This window comes from Rutidosis leptorrhynchoides, chromosome 5 (genome assembly GCF_046630445.1).
Source record: "Rutidosis leptorrhynchoides isolate AG116_Rl617_1_P2 chromosome 5, CSIRO_AGI_Rlap_v1, whole genome shotgun sequence".
Taxonomy (NCBI): Eukaryota; Viridiplantae; Streptophyta; class Magnoliopsida; order Asterales; family Asteraceae; genus Rutidosis; species Rutidosis leptorrhynchoides.
Genome location: NC_092337.1, coordinates 36,451,420 through 36,471,679, shown reverse-complemented (window position 1 = coordinate 36,471,679; position 20,260 = coordinate 36,451,420). Strand labels below are relative to the sequence as shown.

The 20,260-nt window shown below is 33.8% G+C and overlaps 2 protein-coding genes and 2 long non-coding RNA genes across 4 annotated transcripts; 3 read left to right on the top strand and 1 right to left on the bottom strand.

Annotated features, from left to right (window-relative positions):
* Positions 1 to 6,086: 6,086 nt before the first annotated feature.
* On the top strand, positions 6,087 to 9,263 carry LOC139848528 (uncharacterized). Its single transcript, XM_071838256.1, has 14 exons — positions 6,087 to 6,328; positions 6,431 to 6,555; positions 6,656 to 6,700; positions 6,782 to 6,863; positions 6,969 to 7,037; positions 7,155 to 7,325; positions 7,429 to 7,494; positions 7,584 to 7,652; positions 7,760 to 7,846; positions 7,928 to 7,971; positions 8,527 to 8,676; positions 8,818 to 8,891; positions 9,022 to 9,098; positions 9,189 to 9,263. Exons 1-14 carry the CDS (start codon positions 6,101 to 6,103, stop codon positions 9,261 to 9,263), a joined length of 1,362 nt encoding a protein of 453 aa, XP_071694357.1. The 5' UTR covers positions 6,087 to 6,100.
* Positions 9,264 to 10,031: 768 nt separating this feature from the next.
* LOC139847984 (uncharacterized) lies at positions 10,032 to 10,757 on the top strand. The gene is made up of 3 exons (XR_011759771.1): positions 10,032 to 10,091; positions 10,177 to 10,228; positions 10,546 to 10,757. It is a non-coding gene; the product is annotated as an uncharacterized lncRNA (long non-coding RNA).
* Positions 10,758 to 16,078: 5,321 nt separating this feature from the next.
* On the top strand, positions 16,079 to 16,890 carry LOC139846513 (uncharacterized). The gene is made up of 3 exons (XR_011759082.1): positions 16,079 to 16,311; positions 16,408 to 16,504; positions 16,598 to 16,890. It is a non-coding gene; the product is annotated as an uncharacterized lncRNA (long non-coding RNA).
* A 975-nt stretch (positions 16,891 to 17,865) lies between these two features.
* Positions 17,866 to 19,869, bottom strand: LOC139848139 (ABC transporter I family member 17-like). The gene is made up of 4 exons (XM_071837869.1): positions 19,729 to 19,869; positions 18,957 to 19,280; positions 18,332 to 18,519; positions 17,866 to 18,236 (listed from the first exon to the last, which is right to left on the bottom strand). Exons 2-4 carry the CDS (start codon positions 19,132 to 19,134, stop codon positions 17,985 to 17,987), a joined length of 618 nt encoding a protein of 205 aa, XP_071693970.1. The 5' UTR covers positions 19,135 to 19,280; positions 19,729 to 19,869; the 3' UTR covers positions 17,866 to 17,984.
* Between the last annotated feature and the right edge of the window lie 391 nt (positions 19,870 to 20,260).

Sequence of the window (20,260 nt, the reverse complement as noted above, 5' to 3'; positions counted from 1 at the left end):
TTTCTTAGGAGCTTGTTTTAAACCATATAATGACTTAACAAGCTTGCAAACCCTAGTGTCAGTTTTATCAAAGTAACCTTCAGGTAATGACATGTAAACATCTTCAGTTAAGTCACCATAAAGAAAAGCATTATTGATATCGATTTGGTATAAAGGCCAACAATTTTTACAAGCAACAGATAAAATGATTCTAACAGTTACCATTTTAACAACAGGAGAAAAAATTTCATCAAAATCTAAACTTTCTCTTTGATTATATCCTTTAGCTACTAATCTAGCCTTATACCTATCAATTTCACCTGTTGACTTGTATTTGATTATGTAAACCCACTTACATCCTATTGGCTTTCTATCTTTAGGTAAATCAGTTAGGATCCAAGTGTTGTTTCTATTTAAAGCCTCAATTTTCTCAGTCATTGCATTTACCCAGTTTTAGTCTTGACAAGCCTCTATGAATGAATTTGGTTCATGACCTTTATTTAAACTTGTTACAAAATAGTAATTTTCAGATCCCAATTTAGAATAGTTCAAGTAGTTGTTAAGACTATACTTAACATTATGGTTAAGTATATAATCTTTAAATTTAGAAGGAGTTTTAGTTTGTCTACTTGACCTTCTTAATTGAGGTATACGGTTATTTATATTATCATTTGGATTGCCCTCAGGGACAGTTTATGTCTCAATACCATCATCATTGGAAGTTGCAGGTACACCTTTACTTGATGATTCAGATGAACCGATAAATAAGGTATGATTGCCATCATCCTTAGTACTGTCTCTCCCTTCATCATTGGGACTTACAAAATCAGTAGACTCAAGATTATCAGTAAAAGTATTTTGTTTAGAAATATCAGTAACCTCATCATAACAGTAAAAAAAGTTTTGATAATTCACATTATCTTCAGTAAAACCAGTTTTAAAAATAGAATCTAATTTAAAAGGAAAAATGTTTTCATAAAACTTAACTTCTCTTGAAAAAACAAAACTTTTATCATCCAAGCAAAACAATTTATATCCTTTTTGAAAATTAGAATAACCTATGAAAACACATTTTAAAGCTCTACTAGAAAACTTGTCATGATTATTTAAAATAGTAGCAAAACAAAGACAACCAAAAGTCCGGGAGAGATTAGGACATTTTTCATAAATTAATTCATAGGGACATTTGCCATTTAAGACAGAAGAATGAAGCCTGTTAATAATATAAGTAGCAGTTAGAATACATTCAGACCACAAATAAAAAGGTAACCCCCCTGAAATATAAGGGATCTAGCTACATTAAGAAGATGCATATGTTTCCTTTCAGCTATACCATTTTGTTAGGGTGTGTAAGTACAAGAAGTTTGATGTATAATTCATTTGTTTTTAATAAACTTACTCATTTTATTATTCAGAAATTCAGTGCCATTATCACTTCTAATAGTTTTGATTGTTTTACCTAAATGAATCATTCTACATTGCCACCAACTGTAAATAGCTACGTTGGGAACCTAATACCTTGAAATCAAAACCAACACTCATTAAAACCACTAACTGCCACTTGATGGTAGCAAACCTTCCTAAAAAATGGTGGATCCAAGAGCACAATAAGATCGGGTAGAAACACCGTTGATATCCGCCAAGAGGAGATCGATGTCCAGAAAGATAGAACAGCTTGATTGAAGTGGAAACAACAACCGGAGGAAGATGGGAAATAAAAGGAAGAAGAAGATGCACTGCTGGAAAATTGAACGGGAAGATATGAAACAAAGGGAGCCATGGCCAAGAACAAGAAAATTTCGACAACAGAATAACACCGAAATTCAGTGACCAGCGTCGCCATAAAAAAACCTCAAAACTAAACTCGAAAATTGTGACACTGCTAAATTTTTTTTTTATTTACGTGGCGGAAGCATTTATTAATTAATTACAAAATAAACATTAACTATTGTTACTATTGTTAATATAGTACAACCAGTGTCACGTGTCGTTTCAACAAAATACATATTTAACTGGAAAAGACGTATTTACAATATATTTACAAAAGATCACTGTTTTAAAAAAAAGCAAAACTACATCAGAGTTAATCCTGTCAAACATAACATCACCATGCCCGTCTTCTCCCCAAAATGCAACACTTACAAAAGCTAACAACCTGCAGGGAGGAGATGGAGGTAAATTAGCACGAAGCTAAGTGAGTACGACTAACTACATGCGATAGTATACAGGAACCGTCATACTAATCATGTCACAAAGTCTAACACATAAACATCACCCAAGTGCCGTCTACAGAGACTCTGGCGACTCGGCCAAACCATTAACCACCAGTTGATCGGACTGGGGCTTACCAGAAGTTCCTCCACCACCGTATGTATATATATAATCCACACGCGACGGACGCGTCATTCACATATATATACACCTCGATTGTCTAGGCTACCACATGAGGAACCCAACCCGCAAGTTGATCTCTCCTACCGAGGCTACCACACAATAGGGACGCACTGGGCTCCAGCAGACAAGCATCAACTAACATGCAGTCATCACAACATACTAACTAACCATAGTAGCAAGTATATCTAACAAGCATGGCAATCATAATATAACATGCTACTCTATACTATATACTCCAGTTAGTCCCACTCACCAAATACCAGCAACCAGCTCAGATAATCTACTACTGAGCGGCTTCCTTATCCTTATCACCTGAACATAAGGCAAATCAAGTTAGTTACTGTCCGTTAACACCAAATAACATAGTACATAAATTTTTGTCTCAATAAGCGTTCGCTAAAAATTTCTACTTAACACTTATGTATTTTCAAAATTTACATCCGGATCATCAATATACAAACGGGCAGCATAACGGCTAAAAATCAACACTTAGTAAAATATTTCACTACAAAGACCATCGGTCGATCGTCAGAGACGGTCGGTCAATCGTCACTACACCATCGGTCGATGGACTTCACTATCGGTCGATCGGTAAAACTATAACCATTGGTCGAAGGACTCACACCATTGATCGACGGTCTAGTCCATCGGCCGATCGCCAGACACCTTCGGTCGATGGTCAGGGACCATCGGCCGAGGGTAGTTCATCTGCAGCAACAACTACCAAAGTGACGGGTTTCACACCAAACTCACCAATTCTCGATCTAGAGCTCGTTATTAACCACAAAACTTACCAAATCTGATACAATGATCATTTAGAAACACAAACCCACAATGTTTTGACACAAACAACACTAAATCAACCCATTTTGACCCAATTTACACTTTTATAAAAACGAACACAAAATTCTTAACTTCTCAAAGATTAAATCACGAAATGTTACAAATCTTACCTTAAAAGAATCAGTAAATCGCAGAGAACACAAAGATATGAACGATTTGAGCTCTAGAACAAGGATTAAGACTTAGGGTTTTGTTAGGTAAAGGAAGTAAGAACAAATGTGTGTGTGTGTGAATTCTGGAAAGTGCCAAAGAGTGACAGCCACAAGTCACTTAATTTAGGTTTAATTCCTACACTGTACAACACACGGGTATTTATCAGTTATCTGATATCTTTCGTACATCATTTGGTAACCCAAACGAATTCCAAATTAAATAAACAAACCTGTTCTGTGACCCTTGTCACAAACTGGTCCTAACCACATCATTAAATAATAATAAACATTAAATAAAAATAAAAGCATATAATAACACAACACCAACTTAAGGGCAATTTAGAAATCTTACAGCTAGACCCGATTGAGGATGTTACAAAAATACTAGTCGGCCATCTACACAAACAACCACCATTGCTCCCTCAAAGTGACAGAGAAGCCGTGGAGCACGAAAATGAGCGTTGGCATGCTGGAAAAAACGAACAAATGCCGAAAAAGAAAAATCCAGGGACATTCACCAAACTAAATCATATCTCCAAACCAAAAGCAAAAGCACCCACACTGAGTACGGTGGGCACCCACCATACTCAGCGCATGTACGAGTTCGCCTTAAGACTGGAAACACGATGGTCAACCACAAAAAAAAAAATATAGAAAAATAAGACCCCGTGACCTGACTACCCAGCGAAGAAAGAAGTACCCCCCCCCCCCACACACACACACACTCTCTCTCTCTCTCTCTCTCTCTCTCCAAAGAACTAGTGTTCTCGACGCCTAAGAATGAGTGCCGCAAAAACAAAAGTCGGTCAACTACTCCACAAACTCGTCGGAGAAAGGAAAGAGGCATACACGAAGCCAAAAGAGAGAAAAACACAAAGAATGATAACATAAACAAGTCAATGGACCGTCGACGAGATATCAGTGGCTAGAAAGATATAAACTGTGAAAATAAAAAGTTTTGAATTCTTGAAAAACGTGTACAAGAGGGGAGAATCTTGACACATCGTCTAAATGCTACTCGTAGAACTAACATTATAATTATGAAAGGATCGTGATCATAGAAAAGATCTCTAATCAATAATTAATAACTACGATGTGAAATATTTTACCTATTATAAAAGAAAAATACAAACTTTATAGATATATGTATAATCATCAACACTTGCACACCCTTCTCCTCATTTTTTTTTTTTTTGTATATATTGTATATATGCTTTTCTTAGATAGATTGTAATTGTAAAATTAGTTTATAACACGCACTTCATAAAATTAATATTAATAATTAATAAATAAATTTAAATATAAGTATTATTAATTACCAAATAAACTGTTAAAAATTTAAATGATTGATTGTAGATAGACATCATAATCATAATCCAAAATTAATACTTGAACCAATCTGAATGTATATAAATTTCAAAATTGCATATGTAATCTTTTCCCAAAATATTGTAACTCCGTATTAATATTTCCCCGTTTTTCGAACGGCTATCCGATCCGATACGCGCTCGCTTTCATTCTTCCCTCCTTTCTCTCCCTCCCTCTGTCACGAGAAACCAGATATCACCATCCCTCTCTCGCTGACGTCATCCTCATTATCATTATCATTTAATTAATACATACATCTTTAATCGATGAATCTGAATTCGACTCCGTGAGTTTTCTGGTATTTATGGGTATAATTCGATTCACAACGTTTCATTCATTTATAAGCTTTGAAAATTTATGTTTATACATGTACGCATAAATTCATATACGTGTGTATATTTGTTTAATTGAGCTGCATTTATGTGTTATTGATGATGATTGATATGATTTTTAGTGAATGAAATGAAGAAATATCCGATTGGAGCAGAGCATTATGTGCTGTATGAGGAGATAGGGCAAGGTGTTAGCGCATCTGTTTATCGAGCCAAATGTCTTGCTAATGATGATATTGTGGCTATCAAAGTTCTCGATTTCGAACGAGGAAACTGTGATTTGGTATATTCAGACATTATATTGTTTTTTACCCTTCTTTATACTTTGTTAGATAGATAGATTGATTGACTTGCTCCAATGTGCATGGAGATTTTAAATTTTACACGATTTTGTTCCTACATATTTAATCTGTTAACCATGGTATACGTTAGTACTTTGATGATGTAGTATGCAGTAACAGCTGCAACTCGAAGGATAAATAGATTTATTTCATCATAAGAACTTACTAACATGTTGGTATCAAGAATCTATAAGAATATAATTTTATGTCTTCTGTTAATAATCAATGATAATACATTAAGTTGGCCAAATGGAGAGTTCAAAGGGTTAGGTTTAATGCTGCTCTGTCAATGGTTTATGTAATTATGTTCTTCAATTACTGTATTTCCATAAGTCATGTTTTGTATGATTTTTCTTTTATAAACTTACTTTTACGCTTGTTTACATTTCTGGATCATTGTGTTTCTACTTTATCTCGCTGGAAGGTATGGCTCTTAAATATGTATAGAATCATAAACTAAGGAACTTATATTGAACCATTTGAAATAAATTCTGGTCACGTATCGAAGCATACGTTTAACCTAAAGTTATATTTACCGAGTTTATCTTCGTTTGATTTCAACCATCAACTAATTGGTTTTTAGATTGACAGCATTTGATTGATGATGTACCGGTAAATTGTTTGATCCGTTATTTGTTTCCCCTTTGTGTTTATTTGGTTCCAGAACAATGTATCACGTGAGGCTCAGACGATGATCCTGGTGGACCATCCGAATGTTCTTAAATCACACTGTTCATTCGTAAACGACCATAACCTATGGGTTATTATGCCTTTTATGGCTGGTGGTTCATGCCTCCATATATTGAAGGCTTCTCACCCTGAGGGTTTTGAAGAAGCTATTATTGCAACTATACTACGAGAAACGTTAAAGGCATTGGAGTATCTTCACCATCATGGCCACATCCATCGAGACGTCAAAGTAAGTTTGATTTATAAAATTTAAAAAACTTTTGATTGTTTTGTGTCCTTTTTTTGTATGAATGTTATGTTAATAACGGGTCATCGTTGTTTGTTTGCATAGGCTGGAAACATTCTTATAAGTGACCAAGGTGCAATAAAGCTGGGTGATTTAGGTGTTTCCGCATGCTTATTTGACTCCGGTGACAGGCAGCGTGTGAGGAATACATTTGTTGGGACACCATGCTGGTATTATTTCTTTTTATAAATAGTTTTTCATATATTGATTAAAGGTGTTACATCAATTAATTGATAATATTTGACTCACTTAGTCTTCGAGTTTTTATAGGATGGCGCCTGAGGTTATGGAGCAATTGCATGGATATGATTTCAAGTCAGTAATTTTCTGTACCGCGTAAAGTTTTTTCTTAATTTTTTGAATTTTTTTCTTAATTCTTTTTGAAATTTCATGCAGGGCTGATATATGGTCTTTCGGTATAACAGCTCTGGAACTTGCTCATGGGCATGCTCCTTTTTCTAAGTATCCACCAATGAAGGTTCATTCTTTTCATACATATACTATTTGTTAATTACGTCGATTAGTACGAATTGCTTCTAGTTGTACTTATATCTCACGAATTAAATTACTTTTCACTTTGTAGGTTTTGTTAATGACCTTGCAAAACGCACCTCCTGGCCTTGATTATGAGAGGGACAGGAAATTTTCCAAGGTAACCAGTTTTTTACATTTTTTTTTTGAATATTTGGTAAATAAGTCATATGATAGCTGTATTGGTTTGTTTTCTGACTATAGTTAATAAGCAGACTTGTATTGGTATGTTTTCTAGTCTTTTAAGCAGATGATTGCGAGTTGTCTGGTGAAAGATCCTTCAAAGCGTCCTTCTGCACAGAAGCTTTTGAAACATTATTTTTTCAAACAAGCTAGATCAAATGATTATATAGCACGTAAGCTTTTGGAAGGCCTCCCAACAATCGGTGATCGCCTAGACGCAATCAAGGTTGGTCTATATGTCTTCTCCAAAACAATTGTGTGTTCTTATACATCGTTATACATTATTTCATCTACATTTTTGAGTTATTTGTTTAATACTGTAATCACAGAAAAAGGAGGAAGATATGGTTGCTCAAAAGAAAATTCCAGATGGACAAAAAGAGGAAATATCACAGGTTGGGCTTTGCAAATGTAATGAATATTAATTTTACCTAATTTTATATTTTATATTCACAAATGTTTTATATATATACTTTGCTTTCAGAATGAATATAAAAGAGGTATCAGTGGATGGAATTTTGACCTTGAAGATGTGAAGGCACAGGCTTCCTTGGTATGATACTTGAGATTTACTTTACAAAAATGTTCCTCTTTAAAATTTGAAATAGTTATTTTAGGCACTAAGTTTCGTCAGTGACACTATTATTTATGTAACTTAAGATCCCGGATGAGGACGGTGGTCTTGTTGAAAGGAAGCTTCAACATCAGTTGTCATCTTTGAGTGAGGCTTCCGAAACTGCTGAACTTGTATGTCAATATGCTTTAAAGGTTATCTATATCTATATGATTTACGTTGTGGTTATAAAGTAATGTTTAATTGCGTTGTAGGAAGGATCTGTTCCCTATGGCTACTCTAATACAGGGTTCTCCATGTACGTCTATTTCAGTATAATTGCATGATTTGCATCATTTACTACAAGACCATGATGTGTATTAGAGGTGGCAAATTGGGCTGATTACTGTGTCAAATGAGTAAAATTAAAGAAACATGTCACATTGAGTTGGATTGGTTGAAAGTTGATATATTGTTTTGTTTTAGATATTGAATTGTTATTGTATTCACATCGTTCTTTTATTATAATTAACTTGGTAACTATTTTTAGAAAATGGACAATAAAATGTTTGCGAGCCTATCTGACTCGCTATGTACTGATAGCAGCACGTTTCAACTTGAACCCCTATTGATTCATTGCCCAATCCACATGGCCCACCCAATTTGCCACCCTTAACGTTTTTTTTTTTTTTCCTACTTACACTTCTTGTACGAGTGTTTTTGTTATTATTATGTTTTGTATGGGCTGAAGTTATCACATATAATTAGCTAGTATGCTTTTTGTTATAATCAAAATAAATTAATAATAATGATAATACTGAGTCAATATCAGTAATTATTATTACTAATCCTATAACTTAATTTTGATGTTCAGAGGAAAATTTGAGAAATCTGAAGATGAATTAAGCATTGCTAGTTCTGCCAATGGGCAGAATTCTTCTCCTCGTGCTGAACCTTTTGACGGCTTCCCTTTTCGTTCTCACCACAGAGCAGGTTCTTCGGGCTGTATACCTTTATTAGATAGGTATGAACTCACATAAATGATTTTTTAAAATGATACTCAAAGTACTTTGAGGTTTGCAAGAACAGAACAGGTGGCCAGTTGGGTTAAAACTCCCCAAACACCTTTTATCACATGTTCGTATTTGATTTTATGAAATTTCAGTGAGAAGATACAAGGAACACTTTCTAGAATCCAGAGCTGCAATGGATCCCAATCATTTCAAATAGATGATTTTGGTGAGTGATAAACACTGTTACTTTTTTATTTCAAAAGCTCTAGTTTTGTCTTATTTTATTGTTAGGGGATAGTTGCTATGTGTCATATTTATGTTCTTCTGATAGCAATAGAATTACTTAACTGAAACAGCAAATGGTGATGAACCACCGGTCATTCAACAGAAAGGGCGTTTTAAGGTTACCTCCGAGAGTGTCGACTTAGACAAGGTAGCTTTAGTTTATTTTTTTATTTTTTTTTTATTTTTTAGGTTTTCATTTGCTTACAGATTTATATTCAAAATTACTGTTTCCTTGCAGCCACCCGCACCTTCCCTGTTACAGAAGAGTCGGAGTATGCAGGTTTGTATTAAATTGAGTAATAATAATAATTAACAAAGAGGTGCTATATTTCTGTATTAGGGAAAATTTACTATGCACTTGGATTTTTTACAATTATAACACATTTTTATTAGCTTCTACAACTATGTTATGGTCTGTGTAGGTAATCAGTCAAAGTTTGATTGGTCATCAAGCATCACACGCTGATGTCATGCCACATAATCAGAATAGCAATCTTCCTTTGCCAGCCCTGCAGTTTATTTTGCAGACAAATACTCTTCAGAGGGTACGTACGTTGCAGATATACGTTTATTTGATGTCTTCGGGTTAATAATTTACTCAAATGTAAGAGAGTTTATATTTAATCTTACAGGATTGCATTTTGAATCTAATGAGGGGAAACTCGGCCAATGGTTCTACAGGTTGGAAGGATCATTATGTATTAAAAATGACAAATTAAGCGGGTCAAATGGGTTGGGTAAATGGCCAAGATGGGTAATTTTATCGCCAAAACGGGTTGGGTTAACATGATTGACCTATTTTACTTCTTTTATTTCACCAAACCATGTTTATTTTACTCGTTTTTATATAAGTGGGCTAAAATTGTCACTTCCATAATATACATTAGCAACTTATAGCTGATTTTATGTTTCATGTATGTATAACTTGGGTGCTTCATCTGACTTCAATACAGATGGATTATGCACATCAACAAACCTACCTGCTCTAGATAAATCCATGGTATGTACACATGCAAATCCATTTTATAAAAAATGAAGTTGCTCTAATAATGTTAATTAATGTGTTGTTTTCTCATTTGCAGATAGATACAAACAACAGGGAAAATGAATTACTTAATGAAATAACTTATTTACGGTGGAGGTATGAACCTGTTGATCACCACCTGACTATACAGTTATTGCAATTTAATATGATATATAATATAACGTTCGGTTATCTAATATAGGCTTGCATGTGCACAAGAGGAGCTCCAGAAATTTCGAACAGAAAATTCCCAGGTTATTTTCAACTCCGCAATACCTAGAGGTGGCCATTTGATACATTGACTTATGAATAGGTCGATTTGGGATGTTTTAGATCTCAAATGGGACAAACATCAAAATTTAGCTAAAACATGAACATGTGAAATGAGTCCAATATGCTTAAAGCCACTTGATTTTTTTACAAATCACAAAAACTTTGTAGAACTTCAAAGAGTTATAAGAAACAAAAAAAATGACCTAGTGACCTGTAATTCTTGCCAGCTCTAGCATTGCCTATTCTTGAATACAGTTATATGCTTGCAAATTGTCAAGTTGTAATATGTCATTTTCAGGTATAAATTTTATTATACCTTCAGGTAACTCCCTGTTCAGAAACTGAGAAGTTCTTTTCCCCAAGATCGTCTCCCGAATCAAAAGATCAACTTATATAGGTGTTTATATGTCCTTAGTAATTTACCATTGAGGGTTGTGGTTTTAATTAATTTATTCATAATTTGTCTCTAGTAAACATGATCTTTACTTTATACTGTATTGTTTAACTTCATTGTGCATAAATTATTGTGACTTGTACATGCAGTATCGAGTTGGAGTATAATTAATAGATTTCTTGACTTCCATGAAGGTGTTATAATTTTAATACTTTATATGGCATATATTTTACTAATTATGAAAGAAGATACTAATATGAAGGAAGAAAGAAGAGATTAAATTCTTATTCAAGAATGGTGTATTTATCTTGTACATATTGATGCATATTTATACTACAAATAGTGTTACATATTTGACTTTTGTGAATTATATAAAATTGTTAGCCACCATTTCTTGACTTCTACTTCAATAATTGATGTATTATAACACTCCCCCTTGGATGACAATTTTAGTAGCGAACAACTTGTACTGCCTCGTTAAAAACCTTGCTAAAGAAAAACCCAGTGGGATAAAAACTTTAGCTAAGGGAAAAAGAGTGCAGTATAAGGTTGACTCCCCCTCAAGTAGACATCATTGAGTCCTCACATCTTTTGAACTTGACTCATGCCAATATTGTGAACGTGTGTTCTGGAAATAGCAGTTGACAGTGTTTTGGTATAAAGATCAGCAGAGTTGTTGATTGAACGTATCTCATTTCAATCTGGTTGGCCTTAATGAGATTTTGAGTGTATGAGAAGAATCTAGGAGGTATGTGTTTTGTTCGGTCACTTTTGATATACCCTTCTTTCATCTGTGCTATGCAAGCTGCATTATCTTCATAGATAGTTGTTGGACTTTTATTGCGTTCTAGTCCACAAGAATCATTAATGAGTTGTGTCATTGATCTCAACCAAAAAAAAAAAAACATTCCCGAGTGGCTTCATGTAATGCAATCACTTCGGCATAATTTGATGATGTTGCAATAAGTGTTTGTTTTTGAGAACGCCATGATTTTGTGGTAACTCCATTTAGGAATACATATCGAGTTTGAGATTTATCTTTATGAGGATTTGATGAATGACCTGTATCTGCATAATCAACCAAATCTTGTTTTGATTCGTTAGAATAAAATAATCCTAAATCAGTAGTTCCTCGAAGGTATCGAGATATGTGTTTGATCTCATTCCAGTATCTTTTGGTGGGAACTGAGCTGAACCTTGCCAACAAATTAACTGCAAAAGAAATGTCAGGTCTTGTACAATTTGTAAGATACATAAGAGCCCCAATTTTACTAAAATATGGAACTTCTCAACCAAGAAGATCTTCATGATCTTCTAGAGGATGAAATGGATCAGTATCAATATTGAGATCTAACAACCATAGAAATACTTAATGGTTTTTGTCTTGTCCATATTAAAACGTTTTAAAAACTTTTCGGTGTAAGTTGTTTGATGTACAAGTAAAACATTAGGCATATGCTCAATTTGTAATCCAAGGTAATACTGATCTCTTTATTTGTTTATATGATGTTATGATCATTGACATAAACAACTTACAATCACATATCCAGACATTGTTTTCTAAGTAAGAACACATGTGCAAATAAGATTATTTGTATACACTTTTCTTATCAAGTAGTCATTTAATCGGTTATACCACATACTTCCCGATTGTATAGACCCATAAAAATCTTTGTAATTTAATAGAATACATTCCCTTGGGTTTTGCATTAGATGCTTATGATACCTTAAACCCTTCAGGTATATTCATGTATATCACTATCAAGTGATCCATACAGATAAGTAGTTACAACATCCATGAGATGCATTTAAGTAACTACCAGGTTGATTAAGTATCTAATAACTAATTGTATCCATAGGAGGATAAGTTTTCCTCATAATTCATTTCCGGTCTTTGTGGGAAATCTTGAGTTACAAGTCTAGTTTTGTCTTGTAACTTCATTTGCACATTTCTTTTTCGGATAAAAATTCATTTGTATCTCATACGTTTCACATCTTTAAAAGTGATAACGATTGATCCGAAAACTTTTCTTTTATCGAGCGATTCTAATTCAGCTCGTATTGCTCCTTTCCATTGAGCTCAGTCATGTCTATTTTGACACTCAATGACAAATTTGGTTCTAGATCATCATCTTTATTCATGATGTCATTATATGAAAAATTCTCATCAATATTCTTTAAAAGTGATAACGATTGATCCGAAAACTTTTCTTTTATCGAGCGATTCTAATTCAGCTCGTATTGCTCCTTTCCATTGAGCTCAGTCATGTCTATTTTGACACTCAATGACAAATTTGGTTCTAGATCATCATCTTTAAACATGATGTCATTATATGAAAAATTCTCATCAATATTTTTTATTCCGTTTCAGTTCTATAATATTGCATAGTTTATTGCAATTTCTGTATTTATTCTAAAAGAAAATCAGCTGATAATGAGGTAAAATAAAGTGTTCAATAAGAACCAAATATCAATATCCTCTGCAGAAGGAGTATTGATATTTGGTTCTTATTGAACACTTTATTTTACCTCATTATCAGCTGATTTTCTTTTAGAGAATTTTTATCTTCGGAACCAATTGATCTTCCACGTTTCATGCGTGGCAAAGACTCAAGAGTGACATTATTGCCAGCTTTTGGAATTTCAATTCGAGCTGGAGCATTTACTGCTATTATATATGATTTAGTCACTCTTTTTGTATCTTTAAATGCATCACGTAATCGATTTGCAAGTTATTGCATATGCATTATTTTTGAACTTTCGTTTCGCATTCTTTTGTGCGAGTATCAAGATACCTTGATTGATGTTCACATCATGAAACATCATTTTATTTTTTTTTTTTTTTCATTTCTCCCCCTAATCTAGGGAACAATTTTTCATTAAAATAATAATCAGTAAAACGTGCTGTAAAAACATCACCCGTCATGGGTTCAATATATCTTATGATTGAAGATGTTTCATATCCAACATATATTTCCATCCTTCTTTGAGAAACCATTTGTTGTGGTGGTGTAATTAAAAATACACTGCACAACTAAATGTTCTAAGATGGAAAATATTTGGCTCTTGACCAAAATTAAGTTGGTAATGGAGAATATTTATGACTTGCACTTGGTTTAATGCGAATTAATGTCGCATCATGTAAATTTACATGTCCCCATATAAATATTGAGAGTTTTGTACTCATTTCCAATTGTCTAATTATTAGCTGCAAGCGTTTATCTATTGATTCAGCTAAACCAATTTTGTGTATGCACATGAGCAACTGGATGTTCAACAACAATCCCTGTAGACATATAATAATCATTAAATGCTTGAGATGTTAACTCACCAACATTATCAAGTCTCATCCTTTTTAATGGTGTAATCAGAATAATGTGTTCTCAATTTAATAATTTGTGCAAGAAACTTTGCAAATGCCATATTACGGCTTGATAACACACAAACATGAGACCATCCGCTAGATGCGTCTATTAGAACCATGAAATATCAAAATGGTCCACATGATGGATGAATTGGTCCATATATATAACCTTGAATTCATTCAAGAAACATTGGTGATTCTTTCTCGATATTCTTTTCATTAATCACTATATGTGCTTTTCATTAATCACCATATGTACTTTTCATTAATCACCATATGTACTTTTCATTAATCACCATATATACTTTTTATTAGTCACCATATGTGCTTTTCATCATATGCGTTGCGGTGCTACATAGATATTTCTCATTTCCGACTATCATTGACTGATAATCATATTCATTATAATATATATCAGAGAAACTTAACAAATTTCTCTTTGATTTAGGAGAAAAACAAGACATTGTTTATCAGAAAATTCGTACCATTTGGTAATATGAATTTTTGCTCTTTCCGTTCCTTGTATCAAGTTTGCAAGACCTGATATAGCATTTATAATTCCTTCATTTGATTTAAATCAATGAAATATTTCTTAGATTTGATCATAGTGTGTATGTTACCACTATCCGCAATACATAGATCTCTATCATCTAATTGATATTGTATTTCAGCAAGATTAAAACTTCAAATAAGATAAGTAAATAATGAGTAAATATTTCATCAAGATAATCAAATATTATTAGCTGCAAACAAGTTACAATCCGCACTACATAAATGATAACACCTAATAAACATATATTTGGATGGAGTTTTAGTTGTATTAGTTAACCTCTATTATTTGCATAATTTTTTTTTTTTAATAAAGGTTACGGAGTACTATATAAGACTTAATAACATACATGGTCTTTATTTTTCCAACTATATAAACTCCAGTCCTTTGAAGCATATATATAGAGTTAGTTTCTAATCTAGACACCATAGTTAAATGGTTATCTAGGTAATAGCCAATCAAAAACTATAGTTCTTAGACTAGAATACTAGTAATACACATTTTCGGACGAAAACCCGAACCTAATATCTAACAAACAGCAACAACATGCCGTCTAATCTTAACTTTTCTGGCCAATTTATATACTCGTAAATTATTACTCAAGAATAAAGTACCACTCTACCAAGATATTCACGTCAAAACGTCACCTTTTATTAAAAAAAAATTCTAAGACGATATACAGAGTAATTTTTTCTTTATTAGTGTGTCTTATACTCTTATACCATTACCGAAACCATTCTCTATCAGATTATATGGATATTATAATTGAAATTTATATATAAACTATGTACGTTCTAGCAAAGAGTTTTATTGAAATATATTATATTATATCATATATTATATGTTATATAATGATTATAAATTATACAGTAACTATTAACATTAACTAATTCCTTATTGTTATTACAGTAATTTTTAAGCTTTTTCAACCAAGATATAAAGTAAATAAGGACTAAAATTAATTAAGTTAAATGTGTTTTGATCGGAATATTAATTTTGAAAAAGTTATCTCCAACCAATAACATTATTGAACACACGTTACAAATTATCTTAAAAGCTAACTAAAGATGATCAAAAGTAAAAGTGATTGATACCTTTAAATAAATCTCTATATATCTTAATCATCTACTACGGAGTATATTAGTTATCAATACCTTATATTTTATAGGGAATTATTAATAATGATAATCATCAATAACAAATGATGCTAGCATATGGTCTTGACCACATGTTGTACGTGGATTTGCACATGCCAACCAATTATTATCACTTTGCAAAGTTGTGGAACCCAACGGTTAACCAAAAATCAACACAATCCCGTAATTTTCGTTACTTTAGTATCATATCATTTTTCAAATTAGTTTCAATAATAATCTACACTAGTATGATGGTGCTAGCAATGGACCCTACCAAGTACTAATCAGAAAAATAAAAATTGCATTATAGAGTGAGAAAAATAATTGAGGCCTACTACAAATATGTATTCATATTATATATATATAGACACACATATGTATGTAAAAGGAGAGGATAGAAGATACTCTCACACACAAAACACTTACGTCCTGTTTCTATTTTTATTTCTTAGTTCATTTAGTAAAATTATATCGTAAACAAGTATTGCACAGGAATTTCTAATTCAAGTTTCAACCATTTGAAGATCATGGAAATGCAAATACAGTCAAATCGCTTAATGTACAAATTATAATGCAAAAGGTACAAGCCTAACAAAGCACAAGACTGTCGGCAGTAACATGTAAGCGAAAAAGACAAGTTACTGAATATATAATTATTTTGATTTTAAATATATAACAATTATTGTGGATATCTTGTTTTGAAAAAATTTTTATAGTCGAAGGCTTTTTCTTTGACTTCGAAGGTAGTTACAAACTAGTATGGAGTAATAATTTAACAAATCGCAAGAACACTACATACAATTAATATTCCAGGTACGGATTCTTGCTTCAATCTTATATTCTTTTGATTCGTATATAAAATGATTTTCTTATTAATTAATTAAGTCAAATGTAAATTAAATGAAGTCAACAACCTTTTGGAATACCTGATGAGTATAACTCAGTAGTGGAAGAACACAAGCTGATAAATTCTTGATCAGAAGACACATCAGAGTTTTCAAGATCTTCCGGCAGTTTCAATTATGGAGGATGGTGACCGACGAGAGCTCTTCGTGCTGATAACGTGTTATAATTTTAATACTTTATATGGCATATATTTTACTAATTATGAAAGAAGATACTAATATGAAGGAAGAAAGAAGAGATTAAATTCTTATTCAAGAATGGTGTATTTATCTTGTACATATTGATGCATATTTATACTACAAATAGTGTTACATATTTGACTTTTGTGAATTATATAAAATTGTTAGCCACCATTTCTTGACTTCTACTTCAATAATTGATGTATTATAAGAGAAGGATCCCTATTTACTACATTAATGCTAAATGTTGCCTTCTAATTCCAAAGTTTCTTGTTTACACATATATATCTTTATGTATAGTTACCTATGCAGTTGTTTAATGTTGATTTTCGTCCTTGACCGATTCAGCTGACATGTCAGTTTGGGGACTAGCCCGTCCCGACTCGCATAAAATTGCCTTAAAAGTCGGTCAATACTAAAAAGACAGGTTAAAATTGGTCAAAGTCGAGCTGAGTCGGCTGAGTCGGGTATGAATCGGTCAAAGTTAGGTAAAAAAATTTATAATTTTTTAGTTAGATTTTGTGCCCATATATTTATATCGTGCAGTGATCCGGGAAAGTAAAAATGGGGGGAAGCAACGTAATATCATTCATCACCGATTGCTACTAAGAACCTAACAGAACTTTTCAAACTTGAAAACGGATTAGTCAACCCGGTCTACTAATCTATTCTAACTATCAACGAATTCTTCCAATTTTAGGCGGGATGGGGATTGTAACTAACCCCCGACCGGCTTTGAATTACGCATTGCCGGAGTCGGATCTTAATTCCGTGCGCCAAGTGCTCAAAAATCGACTGATTATCATCGTCTTTCTCTGAGGAAGAGGCAAAATAGAATCAATCACACACCTCTGATGAATGACACGATTATCATTCATCACCCACATATCTGCTGAATGACACGATTATCATTCATCACAGTGCTTCCCCGACTAAAAATCAACGTTGGTCAATGCCCATCGTGTCCCCGACTCGAACGACTCATCCCTCCAAGGTCCCGACCGACTCGTCCCTGATTCGCGACTTTTACAACCTTGATTTTCGTGTTAACATGCAACGACTAAATTTGTGGGTATGAGAACAAATACAGATGCATACAAACAACCACTGATTATACGCTTAAAGAGGTATACATATTCTGATTAACACAGTTACGCGGATATTAGTTTTATATCCCAATTCAGAAAAACAAAAAATTGAAAACATATTTAAGAGCCGAGTTCAAGAAACCTTCTTGCCATAGGATGCTTAGCTTCAGAGAGCTGTTCGGCCCTTAAAACTTCAACAATTTCACCACCAACAAGAAGACAAACAACATCTGCAATCCTTTGAATTTGTTTGATGCTGTGAGAAACCATAGCAACTGTCATCCCTCTGCTTTTTAACTTCACCAACACATCTTCTATGTTCTGTGTCGATATTGGATCCAATGCACTTGTTGGCTCATCTAAGAGCAAAACCTGTAAATAAGACGAAGTTAATTCAGAAATTGGTCTTCATTCTTTTATAATTTTATAATGTTAAAGTATATATAATACATAATACATTGGTTTACCTCGGGCTCATTGGCTAATGTTCTAGCAAGTGCAACTCTTTGAGCTTGACCAACTGAAAGTTCACTTCCCTGTTTATTAAAAAATGAGGAATCAAGATCAGCAAAGGTAAGCAACTTGTGCACTTCTTCATCTCTTAGTTTCTTTCCTTTCAATTGCGGCCCATATCTTATGTTGTCTGCAACTGTACCTGGTACCAAATGTTTCACAACATCAAAAGATTACTCAAAATGTTATCTGCCCTGTTTCTATCCTTTCAAAATTCATCTGGTAGTGGGAGTGGTCTGCCTCTCTTAGCGAGAGGTCAGGAGTTCGACTCCCGTGAGGTGCAGTATTGCACACAAGGTTGCCCCTTTACCCTGAATTCCACCCAGGGTGTCTTCCGCACATCGCGTAGCGGGGCAGTGGGGGAGGGGGTTTTACCGGCCATGCCCTCGGATTGGGCCGGGTTTCTTCCTGAACCGCAGTTGGGCGGGTTATGCAACTGTGGGAGATGAATGCGTGGGCTGGTGATCCTTTACTGCTGTTTAAAAAAAAATTGCAAAACCCACAAATTGTTTATAAAAATTAACTTAGAAAATGATCTTTTTTACTTGCTAACTTGAAAAGTTTTGATTCATTATTTACCTTCAAACAAAACTGGAAGCTGAAACAGCATTCCCACTTTTCGACGTAGCTCAAGAACATCAATTCCGGTAATATCTTCACCGTCTAAAAACACGGTGCCAGAAGGTGGTTCCCATAACCGATTCAGTGATCTTAACAGCGTTGACTTACCGCTACCACTTGGACCAATGATCCCCATAATTTGACCTTTGGGTATCTCCAAACTCACATTTTCAAGAATCGTGATTCCTTTATCTAAAGATCTAGTCAAACCCTTTACTTCAATTTTGGTTTCTGATCCATTAATTTCACCGTTTAGTGATAACAAGTGTTCACGCGCACCATCTGTTCGATGAAATGACAAAACTAAAATTTACGATCATGAAACTAAAAACATCACAAGTTTGAATTAAAACAGTATTTTTTTTTGGAAGGCAAGCTTGCATCAGTCCGGACCGAAGCCCTAGTATCATTTGCACACACGCGCGCTTTCGGGCAGGAAACCCGAACCACACCTGAACCACACTCTGAGGATCCGACCCTTAAACCATCCGAGGGGCAGGCGGGCCGGATCTTAGTCCTGGAGCGGGTCGGTAAAACCTTCCCTTTGGGCCACCTTCAAAGAATAATGTTTCAATTCCTAGAGCGGGTGACGAGGTTTGAACCCGAGACCTCTAGCCCTGCGAGTACACAAGTGTAACCGCGGTACCATTGAAGCAATGCTTCGTTGGTGAATTAAAACAGTATGATATATATTTGAATTTGAATTAAAAGTAAGTTATGTGTAGTTTACCTTGGAAATTATCCACTGAAATTGGGTTGAAATTGAAATTGAATAGAAATTATTGTTTGTTACTCGAATGTATTTATATGATGAATGATATGATGATGATGAGCAAAAAGCCTTCCTCAGTATATAACAAGTTTTTAAGTTATTATTTGTAGTTAGTGTGAGATGGGATATGACCTGCCCCTGAACTGAGCTCGTGACCTGGTATGGAATCTATTGCTTTAGTGGGGTTCAACATCATGTGGGACATGATTCGATATCAATATAATATATGTTGAGAAAATGACTGAAATCATCAAAACTTGTTCTCTTACAGAATTGACAAAATTACGCCGATTGGTACCTAAAATTTGGTGCATATTGTACCGATGAGCCTTGAATTCTTTTCTTTGACCTGAATACCCCTAATGTTTGAGTTTGTTACACATTTGGTATTTGTACCTAAAAAACGTTAGTCAAGCTTCGTTAAGTATGATTTTATGTCAAAAGGTGTATGTTTGGCAGAAATTGGCGAACTGAAGAACGAAATCAAATT

Excerpts from the sequence above, each read along its gene's own strand:
- LOC139848528 (XM_071838256.1), top strand. The coding sequence starts at position 6,101 with ATGATCCTGGTGGACCATCCGAATGTTCTTAAATCACACTGTTCATTC. Across the intron at positions 8,892-9,021 it reads ATTTCAAATAGATGATTTTG|CAAATGGTGATGAACCACCG; the intron begins GTGAGTGATAAA and ends TAACTGAAACAG. Across the intron at positions 9,099-9,188 it reads AGAGTGTCGACTTAGACAAG|CCACCCGCACCTTCCCTGTT; the intron begins GTAGCTTTAGTT and ends GTTTCCTTGCAG.
- LOC139848139 (XM_071837869.1), bottom strand. The coding sequence starts at position 19,134 with ATGGGGATCATTGGTCCAAGTGGTAGCGGTAAGTCAACGCTGTTAAGA. Across the intron at positions 18,520-18,956 it reads GCTTCCAGTTTTGTTTGAAG|GTACAGTTGCAGACAACATA; the intron begins GTAAATAATGAA and ends ATTTGGTACCAG. Across the intron at positions 18,237-18,331 it reads CATTAGCCAATGAGCCCGAG|GTTTTGCTCTTAGATGAGCC; the intron begins GTAAACCAATGT and ends TCTTATTTACAG.